This window comes from Trichoplusia ni, chromosome 15 (assembly GCF_003590095.1).
Source record: "Trichoplusia ni isolate ovarian cell line Hi5 chromosome 15, tn1, whole genome shotgun sequence".
In the NCBI taxonomy this organism is placed as follows: Eukaryota; Metazoa; Arthropoda; class Insecta; order Lepidoptera; family Noctuidae; genus Trichoplusia; species Trichoplusia ni.
Genome location: NC_039492.1, coordinates 4,407,886 through 4,419,014, shown reverse-complemented (window position 1 = coordinate 4,419,014; position 11,129 = coordinate 4,407,886). Strand labels below are relative to the sequence as shown.

General features: G+C 39.3%; 1 protein-coding gene across 2 annotated transcripts; it reads left to right on the top strand.

Annotated features, from left to right (window-relative positions):
- The first annotated feature begins 493 nt into the window (after positions 1–493).
- On the top strand, positions 494–8,382 carry LOC113501475 (tetratricopeptide repeat protein 14 homolog). 2 transcript variants are annotated; one of them, XM_026882636.1, is made up of 19 exons: positions 494–658; positions 791–1,103; positions 1,235–1,311; positions 1,626–1,748; positions 2,003–2,223; positions 3,481–3,621; positions 3,701–4,377; positions 4,520–4,755; positions 4,824–4,993; positions 5,109–5,255; positions 5,511–5,579; positions 5,739–5,924; positions 6,268–6,358; positions 6,469–6,603; positions 6,825–6,991; positions 7,079–7,255; positions 7,335–7,571; positions 7,666–7,785; positions 8,002–8,382. In XM_026882636.1, the coding sequence occupies exons 2-19, from the start codon at positions 797–799 to the stop codon at positions 8,162–8,164; spliced, it is 3,444 nt and encodes a 1,147-aa protein (XP_026738437.1). In that variant the 5' UTR covers positions 494–658; positions 791–796; the 3' UTR covers positions 8,165–8,382. The 2 variants fall into 2 exon arrangements, with proteins under 2 accessions (XP_026738437.1, XP_026738436.1); XM_026882635.1 differs by having other exon boundaries at positions 6,771–6,991; positions 8,002–8,381.
- Positions 8,383–11,129: the final 2,747 nt, after the last annotated feature.

The window sequence follows — 11,129 nt, the reverse complement described above, 5'->3', positions numbered from 1 at the left end:
ACGTACTTTTATTGGATGTTAAATAAGGAACATCTAAACATTTAATAAATATTAAATCTGTTTTTAAGTTTATTTAATTTATATTTTATATTGCACGGATAGTAGGGTCGTTGAGGTCACAACGCTAAACCCACTATGCGCGATGTGTTGATTCACGAATTGTTGTCCTAAGTTTTTGTGTATTTATAGATTTGACCTAAATGTTTATGAAACCCCCCGCGAAACAAGTATTAAAATCCGTGATGAATAACAAATCAAGCCAAACTGGCCGACATTGCCGACCCAACACTGAGGAGCATGACACCACAATGCATTAAAAAAATTGTGAGCTGAATCTAACAAAACGTATTGCGTGCAAATACACATAACACAAATACTAGGTCAGTGAAGCAAATATCCTTACATAACTCTTTAATTAACAGAGTATTTCACATGTCTAAAAAGGCACAAACCTAAAAATCTTAAACAAATGAAAAAAAATCAAATGCTTTGAAATTGACTTTTGACGGCTGGCTGACGGATGAAGTCAAATGCTTTTATCAGGGGATGTTTAATTATTAATGAAATACTCTAAACTGTGTTTATTTTAATTTTATCTGCTTGATTGTTCGTTTACATCATGAAATTTTTTTAAATATATGGATACGCAGTTAAACAGGTATAGGTATAACTGAAGTGGGGCTTAACGAACGGTTGTATTTTTTGCAATCCATGACGGCGTTTGTTTGTCCGAAAATTAATTGATTCCATACTAAATATGTAATTACTGATTTTTTATTGTTTGTTGTAGAATTGCATGATGGATCCAACTCTTGACGCGTCCTTAGTGACGCAATCAATAAACTATCATGGCCAGCAACTACAAAAGACGTGGGAATTGGAAAGAGGAGAAGAAGATTTATCTAAAATAGGCGTATTGAATTCCCTAGACTTCGCTGTATACCAATCTAGGCATAAGCAGCTGACGTTTCAGGATCGCGGCAAGCGTCTGAAGCTTCACCAGTTTATAGCAAAGGAGGCTGGTGCATTGTTTGACACCTATGTAGCGGAAGAGAAACCATCGCCGTCCAGTCTCGTTACTGAACAGGTTGTGCCTGAAGACAGTAAGTCTTGCAACTTTTTTCTAATATTGAGTCGCTGTTGCTGCGAGCGATTTAAATAATAACAACAAATGTTCTTTAATTCATAGTTCTATGATAACTAAGGTGTGTTTCCATATAAAATTTTGTTCCAGATCTATTTGCATTGATGCCACCATTTGAAACATTCTTAAATGTTGACAAAACGGCAAGGTTAAGACATTTCTTTGATGTAAGTATATAATGACCTGAATGTACATAAGTTTTTTTATTTATTTATTTAGTTCACCAACTTAAAACGTTAAAAAGTTAGTAAGAGTATATGCTTTATTATGACAAAAGACACTATTGGTTTTGGTTGGCTACTAAATTCCATCCACATCAACCCAATCCTTCCTCTAATACATCTTGTTATCTAAAATACCCGTCACTACCTTTATGTTAACAATTTCAATGTCTTGTGAGACAAGTATACAAATGTCTGTCATCCTCCATAGTGCATATGTTTTTTCAAAGAAGTTTGATTATTTCTACAACTTTTTCTAGAATCTGGAAACGGGTCAATTGATCATAGGAGCAGTTATCAATAAATCTGCATCTGGTATGATGCTGAAGGTTCTATGCACAGTAGGACCTACTTCGCGATATGTAGCTGATCTCAATGTGAAGGTACACTAAATATAATGTGATGAATACTTAATAAAAACTTGCAGAACTGAGGTATATACAAAAGCTAGTATGTAATGAAATTCAAGTGTTTAAGTTATCATCTCCCGTTAAATTTCTATACAAGGCAAAGCTACACCACAAAGCTAGTCCACAAATGCTTGATCTGAGTTTGGGTATCTTTGTGCATGTGACTTAAATGCTTGTGAACCCCCTGCGATACAAGGATTGTTGCCAACAATGGATAATATTTTCAGGCATTTTTACCAGTTGCAAATATCATACCAGCTGTTGACAAGAAAACTGGCTTAAGAAACTACCTCGTGAATGACACTGTATGCTGTGAAGTGTTAAAAGTTATCCCTGATACTGACAAAATGGTGTTCGGCATGAAGGGAGTTATGCAGAAACCAGATGACCCTCCACCTAATCCACCTCTCGGACTACTCAGCAGTGATGAATTTCCTCTCCTCTACAAGTATGTGCAAATAAAATAATTGTCAGCAACAATGTTACCATATTTATTCAAAGTTTACTGTTTGATAACCTCCAATCAGTGAACCAATGAATAAGCCACGAAAGTAGGAATAATTAAACAAAGAAATTGTACTTTATGATTTGATAGACCCTATGCAGAGATGACAGCTCAAACTGCAGCAAAAAAACAACAATTCCTATTATTTGATGTCATCTAGCTATAAATTACTTGGCATAATAATTTGTGTATAGAATAATATTTTTTTTTTTTCAAATATTCTACTGAAGACTCCAAAACTACATCATATACTCCATATTTATTTATTTATCAGATCATATTTATTTCATGTGACAATATATCACTTCTTTATACAGAATCACACTGTTCAGCGCCTTATATAATTTTTAATAAGAATGGTATTCTACAAAGTTAGATATGTGACCAAACATTTGGATTGTCAAGGATGTTTCTGTAATGTATAAATGTACGACGAGAATCCCGCACATTATCTTGAGTTGAGGATATTATCAAATGTACAAAATTATTTACACATCTTTTGTTTTTTTACACAAAATGGAAAAGGTTAGTACAAACTTTATACTCGGGTCACTTCAATCTTAAAATGCATAGCATATTATTTTGTGTTTAAGCTAATGTTTAACATTCCAGCATTATCTGAGACGTATTGATTGGACTTTTATAATGAGCATTTATTGGATGTTGGAGTTATTTATTATTCTAATAAAATGGACTTGCTCCCGGCGATTATCAATTTAGCTGATGTGCAGCTCTCCGAGATGACTCAATAGTTCACAAGATAGCGCGGCCGTTCGCATCGTTGTATCAGACGTAGCGTCCACAACCGGTGGGCATACGCTGCTCCCTCTATTATTTTAGGGTGTTCTTTTCTAGGTATAGCGAGGATTTTCAAGAGCCGTGTGTCACACCTGCCTTAAGTTGTGACTGTAGCAAATGTCCCGGTAATATTAATGTCACATTGTCGAGGCAGCATCACCTAATCTATGATGTTATATTTATGTGTGAAAGAGATAAAATTCAAGTAACATAACATTTTTTGAACAGCTTCATTGGCACAGGTGAGGATAAATGTATGTGTGACACTAAGCAAACCCTAGGAATAAAATGATTGAAACCACTCATGCAATAACTTATTTTACAACGAAGAAATGTAATTTCAATCTGTGTATCCAATACAACCTCAATGGAATCTGTTAATAACTATGTAACTTTTCGCAGAAAAACGGTGGATATGAAAGGAGAGAATTATGAAGCCATTTTGGAGAAGAGTCCAGGCTTCAATAACCCCAACTGCATTCAATATCTTTCCGAACAACTCGGCATCGCCAACATACACTGCACCAATTTTTCAACTTTAAGGTGTGATTTATAAGTTCGATGACCAATTACATGTCTATTTAGGAAATCGAAAACTAACTGGTAAATATATTGGTTGCAGAGGAGGATTTCCGCCTTCAGAATACGCGGACGAACTCCGTCAAGCACAAGCCAGCAAGTGGGCTTTCCGCTCTGTTGCTGAGGGAATTGAACACTTCAAAGCAGGAAGACATTCAGAAGCGTTCCAGTGCCTAAATAAAGCTCTGAGCATTGACCCCAGGAACCTTGAAGGGCTAGTAGCGAGAGGAGCTCTCTATGCTAATAGCGGGACATTTAAAAAAGCTATAGAAGATTTTGAAACATCATTGAAAATCAATCCCAATCATGCCAATGCCAGAAAGTACCTCGGAGAGACTTTGGTCGCGTTAGGTCGCAGTTATGAAGATGAAAATAAAATTACCGAAGCACAAAAAGCATATGAAGATTGTCTGGCAGTAATTCCATTCCATGAAGAAGCGCAAAACTCTCTCGACTTTTTGAAGAGTAAGACATTGACTGTCAAACCTTTAATTGAACCAGCTGAATTGCTGCTACCCGGATTGACGGGAGCGAAGTCTTATGAGATGAAAGAAACCTTGAAACAGTTGTTGAATCTTACTGAAAAGAAGGACAAGAAGAAAAAGAAGAAGCGCGGCAAGGGTAAGAAGAAACGGTCCAGCAGCTCCTCATCGTCATCTAGTGACTTTTCAACATCCAGCTCATCATCTGAATCTTCATCCTCATCGACTGACTCCAGTGGTAATTAGTAACTTATCCATATTGATACAACAAAATTTTAAAATGTGACAAAAGTTTATGAGCTTTGGAATATAATGTTCATTGATTTTGTTACGTTCGTTACGTTGTAATCAAAATTCAGACAATGTTTTTATTGCCACAGGTTCCGAAGGCCCGAACCGCAAAAAGAAGAGACGTTCACGTTCGAGTAACAAGCGGCAACGATCATTGTCTCCGCTCAGCAAGCGAATGGAGATGATGGCGGCACCTGAAGCCGGCACAAGGACACACAACTCGCAATTCAATCACCCTTACGGATACCAAGCCCCGCCACCGCCAGTAGAACATATCAACCCTGAACCGCAGCGATCGCAAGCAGATATCGATTACGAAATGAAGGTACGTATTTTTCTGCTTCAACAAAAGTACAAAAATTTCAGTCCTAAAACAAATATAAAATTCGTCAGGTACGGAAATTCCTAGAGATGACCAAAGAAGATTCTGATTACGAAGAGAAAGTGCGCAATTATCTGGAGGAAACTGCGCAGTACAAACGCAATCGTAAGATGCAGGAGTTGGGCCAGCAGCCACAGCCGGGCGCTGATAGGGATAAGAAGAAAAAGAAGAAGAAAGACAAGTCAGTACCTTCTAAATTTTACTCGCAATTTTGTGTCATTTATTTACATGGACTTCACACAGTTTGTAATGGCAAAGTCATGTATCAGGTAAGAAACGTTCGTTTTATATTTTAGAAAAAAGAAAAAAGACTCGAAAAAGAAGCGTAAGGAACTGGAAAAAGAAGAGAAGAGGAAAGCTAAACTCGCGCGCTCCGCCGCGAACGAGTATAATTTACGCGACTTGGATGCCATCGGAGAAAAGAAACTTAGAGAAGCCATCAGGTATGTGTACTTATAATAGGTATATTTGACTATTTGACGAGAATTTTGAAAATGTCATCTGTATTATGAGAATGACATGATATAAATAACTTTGCAAATTAATCTAAATTTTGTCTTTTATCTACCGTACGGTGGTGAAAGCACGCACACCCCGTTACACACATACATGCCATCAATATAATCAATTCTGATATATTACACCATCCAAGTCATATGTGAAGAATTTTCATTTAACATAAAATGTTTTTATTGTAGGAGAGAGTTAAAAAGCAAAAAGAGAGATCACAGTACTGACGGTGAATATGAAAAAAAACAGGATAAGAGGTAACAATTTATGAATTTTAGCCCTATTGTAAAAGTTAAATGAAAATAGTCTTGGTGTTTCACTTTTTATATTGAAAAATATTTAAAAACTGACTTCTAAAAACTGAACTCTGTGTTGTGCCGAGCATGCATGTATAATAATGTGTGGGTGTTCATCAGGATGCTAGACGATATGCACGGGCTCGAGGAGCTGGAGTCCAAGCTGAGCGCGTACCACGTAATGGTCGAGAAGGAGGTCCTGCACAAGCGCGACGGGCGCGGCTCGCTCAGCCCCGGCGACCAGGCGCCGCCGCCGCCGCTCGAGAAGCCCAAGTGGAAGATGTCCATGAGCGCCGTCAAGGATGCGTTAGTGCCCGCCCTCGCCCGTAGCCCGTAGCCGCCGTTACCGCCAATACCGCCAATACCGCCATTACCGCTGACACCATCACTTTACTTTGTCTCTCGATGCCTAACTTTTCTTCGTATTTTATGTCCTGTAGGATATATCAAATTAGCCAATAATTTCTCGTCTCCACTATTCCTAATTTATTATTTTATTGTGTGCAGAGAAAATACGTTTCGAAAATTGAGCTCTTATAAATTAAACCCTAATTGCATTCAGAAATCACCATCACTATAAATTTAGGAATGTACACTGCGCAAGGCTGGGGATGATCAGAATAATATGTTGACATTTAACCAATTACAGAGTTAAGAAAAAGGAGACATCTGTGCCAAAAGGTTACAAAGAACATTATGCATTTGAAGACAGTTCCGATGAATCGCATAGCAATTCAAAAGTAAGTATAAGTTGAAACTTAAATTTATTCAAGCATTCGCCCGCGGCTTTGCGCTTTTCGATATTGATTTTGAAAGTATCATTAACTATAACGATATATTTTATGTTTAGCCATCACCATCCAACGGTGACAAGAATGTATCAGTGCGTCGTGCGATGGCCATGAAGGAGCCGCCGCCGCTGCCGAGCGCGCCGCCGCCCAACAAGCGCGAGCCCGACCCGCCCGGGACCGAGCCCTCGCACCCCGTGAGTCCGCGACAGGTTACCTGCTACCCACCTTTCTGAGACTGCAATCGGTCCTCAGAAACGCCTTGACTTGGATGAAAATAATATATTGCGGTAATCGTGTTGAACGTATACCCAACAGATTACTTTTACCGAACTAATGCTCTGTTCATAATCTAATGTGTCAGGTTCGTAAAGGAAACATAGTTTTGGACAAGTTTGGCTCGTTCCGCTTGGCGCAGGAAGGCGAGACACCGGTGTCGGTGGGCGACGGGCGGCCTGAGCAGTTCGTGACCCGCATCAAGCCCCCTTCACCTTCGGGACGACGACCTCGCTCGCCGCCTTCTCCGAGAAGGCGATCTTCCAACTCTTCTGAAGATGATAGAAGAGCCAAACGCTCCAGGAGCAGGTGAAGTAAATTTGCTAATGGAGCCCAAACTTTCTACATAGTTTGGATCTATATTAATTAAGCAATTTTGTAAATGCGTAAAACCAGGTCCCGACCACGCAAGTACCGATCTCGATCCCGCTCCCGCTCTCGCTCGGCGTCCAGCGCCAGCGGCTCGGTAGCCTCCCGTCGCCGACGCTCGGGCTCGCCTCGCTCCCGCTCCCGCTCTGACGCCAGTCGCTCCTACTACTCGCGCAGCAGGTCCCGTTCGCGCTCGGGCTCCAGGTACAGTACCAGCTCAAGACAATTCCACTTCCTAAAGGTGGTCCTCTTAAACCTACTTACCACCTGGCGTCTGCTGCAGGTTCCGTCGCTTCGTCCGGCGCGGCAACTGGCGCGGGCGCGGCGGCTTCGAGCGCGGCACGTACTACCGGCCGCGCTTCCACACGTACAGCGGCGGGAGAGGCCGCGGCCGCGGCGGGGGCGACTTCCGCCGCGACGACGGGCGCCGCTTCCAGCAGGAGTGGCGCGACAACCGCTCTCGCGGCGGCCGCCCCTTCAGGCCTCGCCGCGGTGGCGGTGGCCGTGGACGACCCTTCCGGTTAGAGCGCACTCAGAAATATTACGCAGACGTCATCATCAGACAGACGCATAAGCTCGATACACGCACTACATACAAATGCTTTTGTTTTCAGGGGAGGTTACCGCGAATTCAAAGATCGCAGAGGCGGTCGGTTCTCCAGATCGCGAAGCCCTGAAAGACCACGACGATCCAGATCACACAGTCCTGATAAACGTGAAAAAGACAGGGATAGGTTCGTACATTAAGGGCTTATAATATATGAATCGATAAAAAAATATTTCTCGAACGTAAAAAACATGATTGGTTCGTGTTAGACTATGAAATAAGGATTAAATTAGGTTTATATTTATTTTTTAACTTTTTTTATCACTTTTGTTCATTTTTTTGTTATTTTAATTTTACCCATTTTTTAAAGTCAGGTTTTAGTTACCGTTTTTTTTATTTGTAGCTACTCTCGTTACTCTGAACGTGATGGTCATCGTAGTGAGGGAGAATTTGAAGAAAGATTTGTGGATAGAAAAGAGTATGACGGGAAGTGGGCAGACGGAAATGAGCCTGAGAGAAATTCCCATGCTGAGGGAAAACCCGTTGAAGATGTTCCCACAGAGTAGTTACGTTTTTTAATTAACTACCTACTTAGTTAATAAAAAAAACAGACTCTGTTTACGTTCTTTGGGTGCATACAATGTAGTCATAATTATATAAGTCAATAATTCTGTCTGTACATAGTCTTAAACATTGATCGATGTTAGGAAATTCGTAATATTTCGTCATGTTTTAATTTTACAGACGTAGTAATGATATGAATAAATGAATTAACCATATTTGTTCTACACTAAAAGTATATTTTGAGAAATAAATGTATTTTGTAAATATATGTGTGAAGTACACTTGTTTGTTTCATTATTTTTTTTCACCCCTACCCTTAGAAGGCGAAGTCTTTACTACGCATGTCTGTCTGTTGCTCCGTAAACCAATTCTAGTGCGAGTTTTTGCCATATGAAAATACAAGTTACTAACAAAAATATGTGAGTCGGATGTCGTGAGAAGAACTTATAAGTGTTCTCAAATTATTATTAATTTTTTATACAATTAGCTTATAGTAAATTACATCAGTCTAACTACTCCAAAGAGAACCTCGATTTTAACGGGCTGGTGAAGAAATGCAAAATATATACGACTAACAAGGCTTCTGGCATAGCCGCGCAGGAAATAGCAAAATATACTATAGAAAAAGCGCAACGCACCAATGAGACAACAGCCGAATGTACCGCAAAATTTATCTTCCATCCTCTTCTTACCTATTTATAAAAATGAATTGCTGTTAGTTAGTCGCGGTAAAACTCGAGAACCGCTGAACCGATTTGGCTTATTTTATTCTTGAAATATTCGTAACAGTCCAGGGAAGGTTTAAACCGCGAGAAAATATGGAAAAATTGCGGTAAAGAAAATATACTTCGCGGGTGAAACCACGGGAAACAGCTAATAAATAATAAATTTCACTCACAAAAAATGTTGTTTACAACATTGCATAGAACATTTAACATTTAAGTCGATCCATTAGTGTTTCTTTGAAGATATTGGAATCAGTGTAAGGAAGACTAAGGATAATCATGAAGTATAGCCAAGAGGGGTATTAGAACACACTGATTCAGGGTGGTACTAGACTAGAAAGAGCTGCTAACAGTCTGTCAGCGAATTCAGGCTTGACATTACTCCACTTAATAGATTACTTAAAAACAAGAGAAGATCAGAAACCTCCATGGCACAAGCACTTTCTCTTTCTGCCCTTCAGCTGTCCGTGCTGTCAAGCAGTAACGCAGTGAACCACGATCTTCTCAGCCGCTCATTGTGTGTCACTGCAATAACGACTTTTAGGTCTTTATAATTTAACTGGATCGCCATTTTTGGGTAGTGTAACAACGGATGATTCAAAAAGTTTCAATTATTAAAGTCCTTGACCACCCAACTTTGAAGGACCATGATTCAGAATGGTGTTATGTATACCACAATATACCCATCCCTTTTAGTCTAAACTCCAGCTTTTGGAACATATTTGCGATAATAGCATTTTATTTCTAATATAAAAACATATCGTGTTGTTGCACTGCTATTCATCCTTTCATTACCTACTTACCTACCTCGGAACGCATCTCAGACGCCAACCAAAGGATTCGTTACTTGCCGTTTAAGCCAAGCCAGACGTCCTACCCACACTCTTGAACTTACATAGGCTTGGTATAAGCGTGTAGATAGGCAATTACAGCATTTTAGATCAAGCTCTAAAGATTTGATTGGCCTACTGGTCTAGTGGTTAGTGGCCCAGACCGCTTTATCTTAGGTCGTGGGCCGATTCCCATCCAGGACAATTGTTATGTGATGAGGACGATCATTTCTTCTGGGTGTCATTTATTTATATTTAGTGTAATTATAAATAATTATGTTTATAATTTGTCCTGAACTTATAATATGTAGCTTATATTATGTCTTATGTATGTATAATATAAAGCTTAAATTATGTAAACGTAACTCGGTCAGTGGGTCATCTTAGGGGCGGAGTGTAGGAGTTGGAGTATATGCTTAGGGGCACTATGAGCGGCAAAGAAAACAAAAAAAAAAAAAATGTTAAAAAAAAATTTTTTGGACTTAGAAAATTTCGAGATTTTTTTTTCATTTCTTTTTTTTTGCATTTTCATTTTCGCCATGGCTTTAGGAACCAATTAACCTCTGAGAACCATGGGTCTACGATGCACCGTTTTCGAGATATGAGCCTTCGAATTTTTTAATGTTTTCATAAAATGGGCTATAACTCGAAAAAGGTAGCTCGGATGAAAAACTTTTCGGGAAAGAAACTGTTGCTAGGATCGTCAAGCATGCGTTGATACCAAAAAACTAGCAAAAAAACGGGGGAAAAAAAACCACCTAAAAATTTTCTAAGTGGTCGACAATCTTCAGTTTGCGTATCGTTGGGGGCGCTGGACATAGAAAATTTTCGATCAAAAAAAAAAATTACGTAAATCCCTCGATTTCTTTGCAGTATACGATTAATCATGTCCATAGAAACCAATTAACCTCAGAGAACCATGGGTCTACGATGCACCGTTTTCGAGATATGGGCCTTCGAATTTTTTATATGTTTTCATAAAATGATCTATAACTCGAAAAAGGTAGCTCGGATGAAAAACTTCTCTGAGGTTAATTGGTTTCTATGGACATGATTAATCGTATACTGCAAAGAAATCGAGGGATTTACGTAATTTTTTTTTTTGATCGAAAATTTTCTATGTCCAGCGCCCCCAACGATACGCAAACTGAAGATTGTCGACCACTTAGAAAATTTTTAGGTGGTTTTTTTTCCCCCGTTTTTTTGCTAGTTTTTTGGTATCAACGCATGCTTGACGATCCTAGCAACAGTTTCTTTCCCGAAAAGTTTTTCATCCGAGCTACCTTTTTCGAGTTATAGCCCATTTTATGAAAACATTAAAAAATTCGAAGGCTCATATCTCGAAAACGGTGCATCGTAGACCCATGGTTCTCAGAGGTTAATTGGTTCCTAAAGCCATGGCGAAAATGAAA

Bases quoted from the DNA above. Each gene is read 5' to 3' on its own strand.
- LOC113501475 (XM_026882635.1), top strand. From the start codon at position 797: ATGATGGATCCAACTCTTGACGCGTCCTTAGTGACGCAATCAATAAAC. The intron at 1,312-1,625 runs GTAAGTATATAA...AACTTTTTCTAG, and splicing joins GGTTAAGACATTTCTTTGAT to AATCTGGAAACGGGTCAATT. The intron at 3,622-3,700 runs GTGTGATTTATA...TATTGGTTGCAG, and splicing joins ACCAATTTTTCAACTTTAAG to AGGAGGATTTCCGCCTTCAG.